The following is a 17157-nucleotide window of genomic DNA, read 5'->3' on the forward strand; positions in this document are numbered from 1 at the left end:
TCTCTCTCTCTCTCTCTCTCTCTCTCTCTCTCTCTCTCTCTCTCTCTGTCTGTCTCTCTCTCTCTCTGTCTCTCTCTCTCTCTGTCTCTCTCTGTCTCTCTCTCTCTCTCATTGGGAAAACTACTGACCTGGAAAATAGATCCAGGAGAGATCATTTAAAAATTATTGGACTACCTGAAAGCCATGATCAAAAAAAGAATCTAGAAATCATCCTTCAAGAAATTCTCAAGGAAAATTGCCCTGATGTTTTAGAACCAGAGGGCAAAACAGAGGTTGAAAGAATCCACTGATCACCTCCTGAAAAAGATCCCAAAAAGAAAACTCCCAGGAATATTATAGCCAGGTTCTGGAGTTTCTAAATCAAGGAGAAAATATTATAAGCAGCTAGGAAGAAACAATTTGAATATTGTGGAAACACAATCAGGATAACACAGGATCTGGCAGCTTCTACACTGAGGGATTGATGGGCTTGGAATATGAGGTCCAAGGAGCTGGGATTAAAACCAAGAATCACCTACCCAGCAAAACTGAGTATCATGTTTCAGGGGAAAATATGATGATTCAATGGAATAGAGGAATTTCAAGCATTCTTGATGAAAAAACCAGAGTTGAATAGAAAATTTGACATTCAGATACAAGAAGCAAGAGAAGTATAAGAAGGTAAACAGGGAAAAGAAATCATAAGGAACTTATCAAAGTTTAATTATTAACATTCCTACATGAAAAAACAATAATTGTAACTTATGAAACTTTTCTCAGTATGAGAATAGTTGAAGGGAATAGAAATGTGTGCATATACATGTATATATACATATATGTCTATACAGGAGGGTATATGGGTATATAAATACATATGTGAGTGTGTGTATATATGTGTACAGGTATACATAGACAGAGGGCACAGGACCAATTGAATAGGAAGGGATCATACTTAAAAGGTGATATTAAGAGGTGAGAGAGGAATATAATGAGAGGAGATGGGGAGAGACAGAATGGGGTAAATTATCTCATATAAAAGAGACAAGGGAAAACTGTTACAATGGAGGGGAAGAACAGGAAGGCAAAAGAGAATCAATCAACCTTATTCTCATTGAATTTGGCTTAGGGAGGGAATGATATACACACTAAATAGGGTATCTCACCCTACAGGAGAGTAGGGTGGAAGGGAATGAGAGGGGGAATGATGGAAGAGAGGGCAGGCTGGGGGGGGAGGGAAGTTGGAAGCACCCACTTTTGAAAAGGGACAGTATCAAAGTAGAGAATACAATAAGTGGGGGGTGGGAGAGGATGGAGGGAAATATAGTCAGTCTTTCACAATATATCCACTATGGAAATGTTTAGCATAGGTACACATGTACAACCTATATTGAATTGCTTATCTTCCCAGTAAGGGTGGGGGATGAGGGAGGAAGGGAAAGAATCTGGAATTCAAAGTTTTAAAATAAAATGTTTTAAATATATATTATTATTTTACATGTAACTGGGAAATAAAATATACAGGCACTGGGGTATAGAGATCCACCATGCCCTACTGGAAAGTAGGAGGGGGGATGGAGGAAGATATGGGAAAGAGCAGATTGGGGAAGGGATATTCAGTGGGATCGCTGGGTAGTGAGTAGGGAAAAAATGGGAAGAAAATTTGTAACTCAAAATCTTGTAGAAATGATTGATGTAAACTAGAAAATAAAAGAAAGAGGAAATTAAATAAAAAAGAGGATTGAAAGGGGCAGGGTAGGGAAGAAGTCCTGAAAGTCAGGAGCAGAGTCAGGAAAGGAGTGAGTATGGCTGGGTTAGGTATTTCCTCAAAATGTAGGTTCCAGGGGAAATTTGACAATGGTAGGAGGGTTCCTCAAAATCTTTCATGTTTTGATATGTTAATTACCAATCTCCCAAGCAAGTATAATAGGCAAGTATAACAGGCAAGTATAATAATAGTTTCATTTTAAGTCTTTGTCAATGCATACTTAAGGAATCTTCTGTGCATTAAGTATTTCTGTTGTGGTAAGAGAAATAAATAGCTGTCCTATACCTGATATAAGTAGTATACTGAGTATCTTTCTAGAAATAACCCTAACTATTCGTTTGAGACAAACCCTAGATATGAGTCATATATAAGCCTTAGATGATTTTTCTCTGGGGCTCTAGGTGGTGACATAAATAACTAAAGACCAGAAGAGCCTGCCTTTAGACGCTAGCCTTCCTCCATAGTGAATATGATCCCTGTGAGTTTAGAACTAGACCCCTTCAGTGGAAGAAAGTGTCCCTGGTCCCTTGTTCTAACAGGTTTTAGGTGTAGCACCATCCTTCCTAACCTACACCACATGGCCATCCCATTGGTAAGTCTTCTAAGACAGCAACAATCCTACAATTTAACATCAGCTAAGTATTTCTGAATAAGTAAGCCAGTTTATGTTTTTCTGTCTTGGCATCATAGAGTGTTGGAAAGACTACTGAATTTGGAGTCAGATGAAATGAGTTAATAAGAACAATAATAATAATTTTAAAAAGAATACCTGCATTTATATGGTGCTTTAAGGTTTGCAAAGCATTTTGTGAATATTATCTCATTCTATCCCCCACAACGACCTGGGAGGTAGGTGTTATTATTATCACCATTTTATATATGCGGAAACTGAGGCAAACAGAGATTAAGTGATTTGCTCTGGTTCACATAGCTAGTAAGTGTCCAAGACTACATTTGAACTCAGGTCTTCCTGACTCCAGGTCCAAGGCTCCACTCATTAGGTCACTTAGCTACAACTCAGATCATTAAATTGCTAATTAGTAGAATTTGGTCTTTAGAAAATTACCTAATCACTCTGTGACTTAATTGCCTCATCTATAAAATAAAAACAATAATGCTTGCATGCCTACCTCACAGGATTGTTATCAAGAAAGCACTCCACTGAAAAGCTAATATAAAAAGTGAATGCACTTCTGGTTACCTGTTGGGGCTTTGGTGTTGGCTTTCTTGCTCTCCCGGTCTCCCTTCACAGCCCACACGTGAACACTGTAATCCATGCCTGGCCTCAGGCCTGTCAGGATGGTGGTGGTCTTGTCCTTCCCCACTGGCATCTCCTTGGTCTCTCCATCAGCTGAGGTGTAACGCACCATGTACCTGTCTATGACGGCCTGGACTGGGTCCCAGGATATAGTGGCTGTGTCCTCTGTCACCTGATCGGTTAGCAGGTTCTTGGGGTCATCAATTTCTTTAAGAAGAATGTTTGGAGAAGGTTAAGCATTGGCACCAAATTAGTCAATGCCACCAATCCATCCTTATGAATATGGGGTAGAGATGACAAGCTTCCGGAAATAAAGAACTTAAGAATCACAGGACATAAGATCTGGAAGGGGCATTGTCATCAAAGTACTCTTCAGTCAACAATGTTATTGCTTTCATGGATTGGAAGTGGGGAAGGGAGCTAGGGGAACAGATGGGTACTTCCTGGTTTTTAGCTCCCCAAATCATGGGCAGCACAGTTTCTCCAGAGTAACCTTTTCATCCAACAAAACCACTGGTTAAACTGATCTCTCCCATACCATCCAGGGCACATATTTCTTATTTAAAGACCATCATAACCCAGCCCCAATTCCCCCTCCCAGTCGTATGCATATATGGTTCTTCCTGTCTCCTGTTTCCATGTCTGAAATATAATCTCTTCTTCCCTCTACCTCATGGAATTCCTCTCTTTCTTCAAGATAATAATAAAAGTGTGGCACTTGCTACATGCCAAACACTGTGCTTTACAATGATTATCTCATTTGTTCCCCACAACAACCTCAGGAAGTGGGTGCTATTATTGTCCCCATTTTACAGATAAGAAAGCTGGGGCAAACAGCAACACCTTCTATGTAAAGCTTTTCTTGACAACCCCCAAGCAGCTGCTACTGTTCTCCCTCCCAAACTACCTTCTATCCATTTGTATTTATTCTCTTCATATTTATTATGCATTTACTCATATGGATTTAATGTCTCCCCCATTCCTTGAAAAGAAGGATTATTTCATTCACTGTATTTGTATCTGTTATGGGAATTGGAATTTAAGATCTTCCCTGCTCCTAGGCCCTGCACCTGGAGCCTGTGGCAGGAGGCTTGGTTTTCAGGAATGCCCACACCTTGGTACTCTGTGATTGGGCAGTGCATCAAGAGGGTTGTGACATTCTCTGAGCCAGGAGAAGGCTATATAAACCCTGATGTGAGGCTTTGTTTTGGGGCTCACTTTGAGAAGTGTTCTGTGATTTGACCAGATGACCAGACGAGACTCTGGGCAGGTGTTGAGCCCCACCCCACCCCCCTGCTCCCCGTGGCATTGAAAACCCAGATGTTGGTGCTTCCTTCTCTGGTAACTGTCACCAGTTATGGATGTAATGGTCAGATAGTTGGAAGCCTGTCTGCTGATCTGTTTCTGTCTGCTTGTAACTTCTGCTTATAACTTGTTTGTATTCTCTGAAGTTCGGGGTACTGACCTTTTTTTCCCTGAACTAGGTAAATGACATATGTTTGATTAAAGTCAGCTTGTTAACCCATTTTGAGTTGCTTTCCTTTAGAAAAGCAGATCTGGGAAGCTGTGTTGGCAGCCACCCTGGGGATGCTGGGGTGCTTGCTGCTACAGTGTCCCCAGACCCCAGCACAATGTATGGCACATTTTTCAGTAGTGTCCAGCCCTTCGTGACCCCTTTTGGGGTTTTCTTGGCAAAGATACTGGAGTGGTTTGCCATTTTCTTCTCCAGCTCATTTCACAGATGAGGAAACTGAAGCAAACAAGTGATTTGCCCAGGGTCACACAACCAGTAAGTATCTGAAGTTAGAGCTTGGCACATAATAGGTGCTTAATAAATGCTTATTAATTGACTTATTGATTGATTTTACATAGGATTTCTTCTTTGTGGAAATCATTACTTTCTTTTTGTAAGGATCATAGAAATGGTATGTGTCTCAGTAAGCAAACCTTATTAAAAGTTTAACAGGTCTCCTAAAGGGGGATTATTAATACAAAATGCCATCCATTCATATAAACAGACTTAGAGGCCATTTGAACATAACCCTGTGGCCAGTACTATGACTGACCCATGCTGTCATTTTGTTGTTTTTCTCAGATCTCTAACACTTTTAAACAGTAAACTTGCTATCACTTGCTATCCAACTTGCTATCGCAGGCACCAGAGAGCAATAATCTTAAAATTGGCCACCAGGTGGCCATCTATCAATGAGAAAATGGTGGGGGCAAGAAGTATTTACTCCCATTGACAACAAAGTGTAGAAAAAAAGACCACTGGATTTGCACTTAGAGAACATGGGTGTAAAATATTTCTGCCACTTAATCATTTTGTGATCCTGGACAAATTATTTCACCTCTCAGTCTCAGTTTGCTTGTTTTTAAATTGGGATAATAACACTGAGCCACAGCTTTAAAAAAAAAATTGATGTGAGCTAGTAATGGTGCATTTCCTTCTGTTACCTGTTGGGGCTTTGGTGTTGGCTTTCTTGCTCTCTTGGTTCCCTTTCTCAGCCCAGACATAGACAGTATAATCCATGCCTGGCCTCAAGCCAGTCAGTAGAGTGGTGGTCTTGTCTTTCTCCACTGTCATCTCCTTGGTCTCTCCATCAGCTGAGGTGTAGCTCACCAGGTACCTGTCTATGACGGCCTGGACTGGGTCCCAGGAGATGGTGGCTGTATCCTCAGTTACACGTTCGGTTACCAGATTGGTTGGGCTGTCAATTTCTTTAAGATAAATATCCGGGAAGAGAAGTTTAATGTTTATAATCCTGAAAGGCCAGCATATACACAAATAAGGATTATCTGACACAAAAAAAAATCTAAGTCCATTTTGTTGCCCAGTGAATACATTTTTCCAACCTAAAATTGGGACACATGGCCAGACAAAAGATAGCCTCACAAAAACCAGGATGTGTTTTTTTTTCCAAAACCTCATTAGAAGTACTTTCTTTTCATAAAACAAGGACCAGCCCAGAAAAACCTAGGATTTATTTGCTTTAATTACATGCCAAGAGTTGTGGTGGTTTAAGCCTTTAACCCAATGGTCTGAAATTCCAGTGGGAGTTAATATCCTATAATCACATGTAGGTCTTTTAGATAAAGTCAACATTCCATTTTAACTGCTAGAACTCTGTCCTCAAATTGTCTTCTTAAAAAGTTTCAATTAATCCCCAGTTTCCTCTGCTCCTTATTTTCATGTTAATATACTATTTTTATTCATGTTCTTTGAACTTCAAAGACATTTTAATTCAGTGATTCATAATTTCAATAGCATGGGTAATCCTGCCACCAGGACAGATTGCAACCCCTCCAGGCCTTAGCACACAGTCTTAGTGAGTTTCTGCGGCTAAAAAAATCGTCTATTGGCTAACCGTTTGGTTATAAGCCTCTACAAAATTAATTTGCCTAGACTAGGACAATAGGTATATTATTCATTGCCAGGCAATATGAAGACAATTTTGATCAGATATTTGAAGAGGGAGAACCACAAACAAATGGAAGAGATCAGGAAAGGCCTCTTATAAGGAGAAACACTTGAGTAGAGCCTTGGATAGAACCCCAGAGCATAAAAAAAGAAGCAGATCAGTCCAAAGGAAGAACTAGGAGAGTCGACAGTAAAAGACCTCTCTGTAGAGTGGGTTCTGCCTAAATGGTAGCCACATAGCACTTGAAATAATGTTTCTCATACCAAATGTCAATTCCTATTCAAACTCAAACACTGAACTTAGAATTTAGGTTGATGGCAGAGAGACGTGCATTAGCTACAAATGAACCTGTTTTGAACAACCACCTATTAAGAAGACCACTTCTTTCTATCTTCGGAAACGTAGGTGGTCTCCCTAAATAGGCTGCCCTGAATTAATGGATAGTGCCAATCAGGGTGGAGGAATAACAGAGAAAGAATTACATTGCTGCTCCGGAGTGAAGTCCTGTGGTGTCCGTGGGTCTCACAGTTGACTAAATGTCTATAGGAAGGATGTAATCAGGTAGGATTTATGAAAGCTTAAAGACATATCCAGTACATTTGTTTCTGTCAAACTGGGAATGCCAACCACCCCCTTATTTTCCAAAAAAGGCCTACATTATATGCATAGTACCCACCAGTCACTACAAACCAAGATAAGCTTTCGACTCTTTTGTCAGCCAAATATTTCAAGCTTTCATGTCCAGAAATGAAAATTAGAAAGTGTCAGCTAATTCTAGGAAAATGCTGCATGAACTTACAGTCCAATTAAGTGTGACCTACAATATGGAGGTGGAGAAAAACAACTACGTATGTGCCAAAGCTTATTTGAGCCTAAAAAGGCAAAATTCCATTATGAAAAGAAATCACGTTTGTTTCTCTGAATATTTTGACACCCCAGCTGTCAAAACTGGGCACCAGTCTCCTGATTCAAGATCACCCTTCTCCCTGAGGGAGTTTCTCAGTTTTTATTTTCCTTCTCTTCTTGTGAGAATCAGTGTAATGTAGTTCTCTAAACATGAGATCATGAGCCATGGGATTCAATACCACTTCCAAAATTGGGTAACTGTAGGCACATGACTTAACTTCTCTAGGCCTCAGTTTCCTCTTCTGTAAAGTGGGCCTAAAAATGCCTGTACTTCACAGGATTATCGCCAGGATGGAGTGACAGAAGGACCATAAAAACACTCAAAGCCGCCATATGCTCATCAGCCATCGTTGTTACCTGTTAAAGCCTTGGTGTTGGCTTTCTTACTCTCTTGGCTCCCCTTCTCAGCCCACACATGGACAGTATACTCCATGCCTGGATTCAAGCCCGTCAGAACAGTGCTGCTCTCATCCTTCTTCACTGGCGTCATCTTGACCTCTCCCTCAGCAGAGGTGTAGCGCACCATGTACCTATCTATGAGGGCCTGGACGGGATCCCAGGAGACAGTAGCTGTGTCCTCTGTCACTCGATCAGTCACCACATTGGTGGGACTGTCAATTCCTTAAAAAAAAAAAAAACATTTGGAGGAGGAAAGTTGGCTCCGGAGGCATCTTTTGGAGGCTGTGGGTGGAGAGGACTAGTCTTGTCATTTCTGTCCTTATTATTGTCCTTCCTCACAGGAAGCTTGTGAAAGCTTTTCCTTTCTCCCATTTCTTTAACTCCTTTCATAAGATCCCATACCCAGATAGGTTCCAAAGGCAGCCAAGTGGCACAGTGGATACAGTATACAACTTTGAGTCAGGAAGGCCGGAGCTCAAATCTTGCCTCAGACTTGGCAGCTATGTGATCTTGGGCAAATCACTTAGCCTCTCTCTGCCTCAGTTTCTCCATCTGAAAAATGGGGATAATAACAGTACCTAACTTGCAGGGTTTTTGTAAGGGCCAAATGAGAAAACACATGGAGAACTTTTTGTAAATTTTAAAGGGCTATCTAAAGGGACCTCTTCTAGGGATCCAATAGCCTAAAAAATGCGCTGCAATGACTACTCATACTATGATAGTGAGCCCCAGGAAACCTCGGGGGAACCTCTAAGGGAAACCTGGGTCTTCACTAGGCGAAGCCTCCACAACTACATGCAGAAAGATGGTATCTCCAACATCTTTTATAGCACATATCAAAGATGGCCAGGGGAGTCCCTTGATTTGCTGGGGTGGGGTGCCCTTCACTAAAGGAAAAGTGCTTTGACCCTCTGCTGAACATCAAAGATGTGCCTTGTTGAGATGACTCTCAGTCACTTCTTATGGCTGAGTCCCATGACAAAGATTCCTGGTGACAGGTCTAGGAAGAGCTGTTCACCTAGTGAGTTATAAGAATAAGCAGAAGAGAAATAGCTCTTCTCTCCCCTAGACCCCAACTGTTTGTGTAGATGGGTGGGGGTGGAGGGGAGAAGGGAGAAACTCCTGATTGAATCTGCTGCATCATCTCAAGAAGGCACCTGTTCTCCAACGAGGGGCCATAGACCAAAGGAGGAAGTCAGAGTGCGCGAACAGCTCTGTGAAAGCTGCTTTGCTCCAACAAATGAAAGAGTTTCCCTGATCATCCTTCTACCATAGTAATCTCCTTCTGTGCCTCTCACCTTCATTACTGGTGCTAAGGGGGGACTAGGCACATACCCAATGCTTTGGGTGAGACATTTGAATCCAAAAAAGTTGGGGGGAGGGGGAAATGAATAAGCAACATTGGAAACAGAAACAAGAATGCTAGGAAGAATAGGAAGAGAGAGCAGGACTTCTAAGACTCAAATCTTTTCTTAATAGGCAGTCTTGAAGAGTGAACCACACCCATATGATGGCGGTGCTTACCTACCTTTCCCAAACTCCATTCCAAGATTTATATCATATCCCCAGTGACTATAGGAACTATATTTAATAGGGAAGCTTCCTTTACATTCTGGGTATCCAACCACAGGGAGAAAGGGATGGAAAGAAGGAAGGCAATACCATCTGAGCTGACATAAATGAAAAGGAAAACATAATCCTTTTCCCTTTTCTTTCCTCCTCTCTCTAATCTAAAGATGGTTACTGAAAAGAGCTATCTCCACTTGGCAATACTTCCACTTCCTGATACCCAGAAATAAGTGTCTGGCAATAAACAGATGTGGAAAGGTGGATAATTTAGGATATTTCCATGATAGAATCTTCAAGGAGAAAAAGGTCATTGCCAGAAGAGGCAAGCTCAGCAACTCTAAAACCACCCAGCATTATATCAAAAAGCTGTGGGTATGATTAAGCAAATTTTCCATTCCAGATCCAAATGCTGGATACTCTTTGAGTAGCTATGGATTCCTGGCCAAGTTGGAGATGAGTAACAGCTGTAGGAGTTGCTAGACAGACTTCTCCCCCATATCCTTCTGCTCTGACCTCCTCCACACATTAAAGAAATAGCCTCCTACCATTCAAAACCACAGATTTAAGCTGGGACCCGCCTCTGAAAAATCTAGAAGAAAAAATCCAAAGGTTCAGATACATGGGACCAACCTTTAGATATAAAGCTTTCATTTTAATATAGGAAGACAGCCCATTTCTTCAAGGGATAGGGACAGGGACTAGACATGCAATTTCACTGGTATATTGAATGCCTTGGTGAGGAACTTCCTCTACCAAAACAGGTTTTTTTTTTTTACTTTTACTGAAACTTAATACTCTTAAAGAATTACCTAGAGTGCTGAGAGTTTAAGTGACTTCTGAAGGAAACCCAATTTATAAAAATCCGAATTTAAACAACAGACAAGTTAGGAAAGATTTGTGACATCACAAAGGGATGTATCCCAAAGTTCTCATAGTGAAAGACCGGATTAAGTCTACACATTGCTAATGGTAATGCCAAGTAGCATATACCCACAGGCAAGAAGGCCTGAGTTAACAAGTTCATCCCATAATTTCTCTTTCAGCTTTTTCTATTAAGTTTTGATAAATTGCAGGAGCTAATCTTGTAATATTGGGGACTCAAAGTGGAAAAGAAAAGTTTCTTGTGCTGGGCCCCTAGGAAATAAATGTGGAAGTAAAGGATACTAAAGACCTCTAATTAAAATTCTGTTTCTTGCTGAAAATGTATAGCAGTATTTTAGACCAAAGTTTCAGCTGAGCCCAAAGCTGGAAATAATAGTGACCATGGCCACTTTAATGCTTATTAAAGGCATGCACTCTCCCAAGGCTTGTGCTCCAAGGGCTAGAGGATGCATTATACGCCACAAGGAGCAGTCTGAGGATATCACATAAAGGCACTGAGGGGAAGGGAAGGGAGTAGCACCGAAGGGCAATGTTGTCCTTGGTCACATGGGTTCCTATCAGTGTTCTTCTCCACTTGCAAACTCTCTGGGCATTTACTCTTCCCACTGACTGTGTGTCCATGTGGGAGAGTGTATCCCACATTTATGGGGATAGGTTTTGCTGTTACTTTTCTTACTATACCATTTCGGTAATGCCTTTGAGCTAATTGTTTCCTTTATCTGACTATTAAAAAGTAAACACAGATGGAGATTCATGAACTATGTTTATATGTTCTGACTCAAAAAGCACCTTGAACCTGGGAAAGCAGGCTACTGAAGGACCAGTCTATAATTTCAGGTTGTGGGGGTAGCCATTGGGAATGATGCCATCTAGCTATTTCTTGTGTTCCCACCACAAAACTGATAACTTTTTCCCTACAGATTTCAGTTACGTTTCATTATGTCTTAAAGAAACTTAGCAAGGGAAGGGATGGGGGGGGGTGCTATATGAGAGGGCAGACTGGGGAAAGGAGCAATCAGTATACTTACCATCTTAGGGTGGGAGGTAGGGGAGAGATGGGTAGAAAATTTGGAACTCAAAATCTTGTGGAAATGAATGTTGAAAACTAAAAATAAACAAATAACTTCTAGGGGAAAAAAGAAACTTAGCTACTTGTCTTACCCTGGACTACTCGTTTTACACTTGTTTCCTCCTTCAGCTCAAAGAATAGTCATTCAGTGACTGAAACTAAATTCTGACACCCAAGGACATTGTCAAGATGGTTCTACCACTAACTTATGATTGACTGAAAAATAGGAAATGCCAGCGTGGGTCAACTCTTCTTCTAACACAAGAATTGCCTGAATAGCCCATGTCACATCAACTTTGCTTTCATCATCTATCCTCATTGCCCAACAAATAGGAAGCAGTAAGGAAAACAGTTTGGAAGTTTGCAAGCCGGCTGCCCCCAAGGGCTGTCTTATTACTCATTCTTGCCATTGGAGGTAAAGTATGGATCCTAAGAATAATTGTTCCATCACACCCAAAAGTAAAAAATACAAACCCAGACCCTAGCTTCCCAGAGTAAACTAGGGCAGTACTGTGATTAGTAAAGGCCTGTAGGGGTAGTCAGTGTTAAAGCTCACTGACCAAAAGTCAGATGAAAGAAAAACCTGACTTTCTTGATTGAGTCCTCCAGCTAATCTTTTATTGGTATGCCTTGTGACAGCTGGACCACCATGGTAACTGAATTCAGTAATAATTTTATACTCTGAGTTGTCAATAGATTTTTTTTATCATATGTGGAGCTGGCCTACTTACAGAGCCCTCCTTCAGCCTGATTGTGAATCTGCAGTAGCAGTAATTCTATAGAATGACAAAGTCGACAATGTCTTGAGCACTATTTTGCCATTATATGTCAAGGCAGAGTTAGGAGAAAGCATTTGTTATCCCTGGGTAAGGCTGGGAAAACAGTGCGTGGCTCTTTTTGAAAAAGTGTACCCTCTGTTACTCTCTGCCATAGACTTTGAGCCTTCACCATAATGCCTGCACTTGACAACCCCAAATAAATACCTATGTGCTATGGAAATTAAACTCTACATATAAAGAGTATATTCGCCATAGAACATAGGTATTTATTTGATCTTGGCATGAAAAACATATATATTTACAAAACAAAATATTAACTAGGATTAAGCTGTGTCTTGAACAGATAATAACAATTGGGGGTAGTCACTGGGACTAATTAATAATGAGCTGGGCCCAAAATTTAACAGGAGCAGAGCAGGCTAGATTGTTCTTTTAATGACCTCAAATGTCTCCTTGAAACAAAGGCTCATCTTTATAATACCAATAAATTCTACCAGTGTTGTATGAATGGGAGACACCGAACAATACAGTCCCGGAAGAATTTAAAGTTAATATATCACTAGAAGACAATGGTGGTTCTAAGTAGGCAGCAGCACATTATGAAGAGGAAATTATGAAGGAGAGTAAAGGATATTGTCAAAGAAATATTTGAGTGAAAAAGAAGATGAGAGAATGAGGGATAGTTGCCAGATAGCATATGTCCTCCATTTGTATCCTCACAATGACAAGAAAACCCATTGGGTGCATTCTCTAATAAATCAATGGTCAAAGTATGAAAAGACAGTCTTCAAAGAAAGAAATCCAAGCTATCAACAACCTTATAAAACAAAAAATGCTCTAAATTCTAATAATTAGTGAAATGCAAATTAAATCAGCTTTGAGGTTCCTACTACCAGAAAAACCTTGTTCTTACCCAGAGACTCGTCAACTACAGCTGAGTTAATACATACTTTTTCCCCTTTGGTTCCCCTGGACTCCTTGTTGTGGTGCATGGCCCTGGGATTTTGGCTGGTATGAGCCAGACCAATCTCTTGTTGGTAAACAATAAAAACAAAAAAGTTGACTTTTTTTCTCTAAAGGATTTGTCTCTGGTCACCAGGCTTTAAACTCTGACATAGGCCTTTAATGTCAAAGTGTGGGGCTAGGAGAGCAGGGCCTATCTGAAAAAAGGAATTTTTTTTTTTTTAGCCAAGAAAATAAGTATGAAAAAAATTGTTTTGTTTTTCAGGTGAAAGTTTGATTAAAAGTTTCCCTTTGCAAAATATGTACTTCAAGTTGTTTGGTTGTTTTTTAAATTAAGCTTATTTAAATCATAGTTTGTTGAATAAAAAGTAACATCCTTTATAGTTGAGTATTCAATAGTAAAATTCCCTGGGTGCCTGCTTACCCTAATGAGATTTCTCTGCATGACTATTGCTGAGGTGGCTATTGGTGGGTGAACAGAGGAGGGAGAAATAACTGTTTTCTCTCTTAACATTCTTTCCCTGCATTCCCTTGATGTAACATAAGGCATAGGGGTTCTATACACACATCTTCCCCTTTCCATGATCTGTAAATTCATGTAGTTCAGATTCTTCAGCCACACCTGAAGGACTGGGAGGGCACAAGGAAGAAAGTTTTGCAAGATGACCAGGGATAGACAGCTCCACCTGGGAATGCAACCTTTTTCTTTTCTTCTCCCTATGTTTAATAATGTTTGGTCAAAAGATGTTGATAATCTGAGTCCTATGAATGAAGTGGATGTAACCATAGACAGGAGAGTCCAAGTTTAGAGTGCTGTTGTTCAGACTTTTCAGTTGTTTGGCTATTTGTGACCCCATTTAGGGTTTTCTTAGCAAAGATAGTGGAATGGTTTGCCATTTCCTTCTCTAGTTCATTTTATAGATGAGGAAACTGAGGCAAACAGGGTTCAATTACTTGCACAGGGCCACATAGCTAGTGAGTGTCTGAGGCCAGATTTGAACTCAGTGAGATGAGTCTTCTTGTACCACCTAGCTGTCCAGGTTTAGATTAGGAGCTCTAAAAGTCATAAATTTCACATATTTTTCAATATTTTTTCTAGAAGTAATTTTTATTCATTTAACATTATTCTAAATCCTAGTATTTCTATCTTAGAGAGAGAAATGTCTAAAGTGACATAGTTTCCTACCCCCATATCCTTAGGCATTTCTCTACCATCAGACAATTTGAAGTAACATTTATAGGAGTCTTGAACCAAGAAAAGGTCACCATATGTTGAAATGCAGTTTGGAGTTAACATTCTATTCTCCTTAATAGAACGATAGTCACTTGATTAGTACTTGATGCCCTCTTTGACCATTCCTCTTCACATGGTGGTCAGAAAAAGTGATACAAAGACACTCTCAAGGTCTCTCTTAAGAACTTTGGAATTTATTGGGTGACATGGGAGATACTGGCACAGGACTGCTCAGCATAGAGTGCCCTCATCAGAGAAGGTGCTGTGCTCCATGAGTAAAGAACTAAAGCAGTCCAAAAGAAACTCAAGATGCACAAATTTAGAGAATCCACCCTAGATGTTCACATGGACTCCTTGCACCTGACCTGTGGTAGAGCATTCCAAGCTCATATTGGGTTTTTTTCCAATATTTTGAGCAATATCTCATATCACCCTTAGCTAAATTCTGAAACTGAGTTTCTAAGACAGTGGTGGTGAGGGGAGCAGTCTAGGTCTTGGCAGGCTGGGTGTCCTGATTTTTCAAGGAGATACTGCATTCTTTTAGCTGGGGACTGTGGTGTCTACGGGTGTGGTGGTGGCTGAAGGTGAGCACCACCTGGTAACATACCTTACCTATTACAGTCTCTTGCTAGATAATTAAAGCATTAACACTGTCCTCCTGTAGACTTAAGAAAGCAGCATGCGCGTCATTTTGGACTGCTGCCCCTACTGCCATGCTCCAAGGGTCACATGAAAGGTAACAAGGTGGGACTCTTACATGAAACCTAACCTGCCAACATAGAATTTCTCCACCTCTTGCCACGAATTTTGCTGAGTCCAAGTAAAGCAAGTGGAGTCCCTCTCCCATAAAACAGTCCACAGGATAACTGGAAACTGCTATCATGCCCCCCTTTCTCCTATTCTTTCTACTTTCCTTCACATACTCAAGCTTTTGTTTCTCTTCACTAAATAGTCCCAATTCCTTCAACCTGGAAATGTAGTCAAGAAGACCCAAGTTCAAATTTTACTTTATACATTTACTAGCCATGTGACCCTCAGCAAGTCACTTAGCCTCTCCCAGCCTCAGTTTCCCAATCTGTAAAATGTACCTACCTCCCAAGGTTGTTGTGAGAATAAAATTAGATAATACTTATAACGTGTTTTGCAAACCTCAAAGAACCATAGAAATACTAGTTATATGTTAGTCTTTTGGTCTCTCATTATCACAGACACCCTCTTTTGGACATGCTTCAGTTTATGTCCTTCCTAAAATGTTCTCCAAAGAGCTGAACACAATGATTTATCACTGATCTGAGCAGGGCAGAGAAAAGCTCAAGTATCACTTCCCTAGTCTTGGACTCTTTCTGGGCCTTTCTTAATGCAGACTGGGATAATAGTTTGGGGTGTTTTGTATTTAGTCGTCATATAACTGTTGAGTCATGTGGAAATTCTAGCCCACTAACACCTCCCCCCCATCTACCTAGTAGTAATGTCTAGCCATGTGTCCCCCATCCTATACCTGTAAAGTGGATTTCTGAACCCAGGTGAAAGACCTTCATTAGCTATAAGGGATTCTTTCTTTGAGGGTATGGTAAGCCCTATGTCCTTTTTAATATGATATGAGATTCTACTGCTTTCAGTTCAGTCATTTTTTTCAGTCATGTCCAACTCTTGGTGACTTCCTTTGGGGTCTTCTTGGCAAAGATACTAGAGTGGCTTGCCATTTCCTTCTCCAGCTCATTTTACAGATGAGGAAACTGAGGCAAACACTGTAAAGTGACTTGCCCAGGGTCACACAGCTAGTAAGTGTCTGAGGCCAAAGGTCTGATTTCTATCCACTGCACCACTTAATTGCCCTGATTCTACCTTCACTTCAGCCTAAACCAAGGTTTGGCAAAGGAGGCCATGGGAGATGGCTAAGGCAGGTTCTAAAGAAGACTTCCTTGCTGGTGCCCCTCCAGGTCACCATTTAACCTGTTATGTACCTACCTATCCTATGTTCCTCCTTGGTTTAAGATACTTGAACTAAACCTTCCTAATGTATTAAGTAGTAATTCAGATACTAACTAATAAGGCTTAAAGTATAATGTCTGCTCTGAAATGTTTGGATTTTAAAAGAGAGCCCTTTTAAAAGACACTCCTTAGGCCTCGTCAATGAATAAATAAAAATTTGTCAGGCACCTCCAAAAAGCTGCCAATCCCTGACCTATAGAGGCCACAGATAAGAAGCAAAGATTAACTACATTTCTCCATCCAACTAGAGAGATTCTAGTATAAGGTGTATCCTACTTAAATAGCAGGAAAGGGTCAAGGATAAAAGTACATTTTTATTGACGACTTCCTAAGAGGCCAAGAAGAAAAAATAATGTCATCTTATCACAAACTCATACAAATAAGGAAATATGGTCCATTTTTATGTTAGAAATAGGATAGGCCACTCCAAAAAAGAAAAAAAAATGGGGGGTAACTAGGTGGTGCACCAGCCCTGGAGTCAGGAGGACCTGAGTTCAAATGCAGCCTCAGACACTTAACACAAAAACTAGCCATGTGACCTTGGGCAAGTCACTTAACCCCAATTGCCCTCCAAAAAGCAAAAAAGAAAAGAAAAGAAAAAAATAGGATAGGACAGATTTAATATCAAAGTCATTATCATTCTCCTTCCCTACATGAAAGTGTAAGAAAGGATGAAGATTTTAAATCCTGATATAACTCAGGTAAGTCCTTGGGACAAGGGATTCATTAATTCACATCAGTGAATTAATTCACAATCCTTCCTTATATTAAGTTACTGGAAAACTCAGACATGTTGCAGGTATTATGAATTAAAGTACTCTAGAGGGAATATCTGTCTGAAATGGAATCTGAGCTGACATGCTCCAACTGAAGTATTCTAAAGTCTATCCAAAGCCAGAGTTGTCGATACTATCTAAGTCGCTGATGGAGCCAGGGCAAG

The 17157-nt window shown here is 40.5% G+C and overlaps 1 protein-coding gene across 1 annotated transcript in view; it reads right to left on the reverse strand.

The window, feature by feature from the left end:
- TNN (tenascin N) overlaps nt 1-17157 on the reverse strand; it is a 76249-nt gene that overhangs the window by 41362 nt on the left and 17730 nt on the right. Inside the window, exons 6-8 of the mRNA XM_069065434.1 lie at nt 7688-7951; nt 5460-5723; nt 2946-3209 (exon numbers count right to left, since the gene is read on the reverse strand). Coding sequence (XP_068921535.1) covers nt 2946-3209; nt 5460-5723; nt 7688-7951 — 792 coding nt within the window. The remainder of the gene's footprint in view (nt 1-2945; nt 3210-5459; nt 5724-7687; nt 7952-17157) is intronic.

The sequence above is a fragment of the Petaurus breviceps genome, unplaced genomic scaffold, assembly GCF_028583685.1.
Source record: "Petaurus breviceps papuanus isolate PSGF00001 unplaced genomic scaffold, PetGlider_PUasm1.0 90692, whole genome shotgun sequence".
NCBI classification, from domain to species: Eukaryota; Metazoa; Chordata; class Mammalia; order Diprotodontia; family Petauridae; genus Petaurus; species Petaurus breviceps.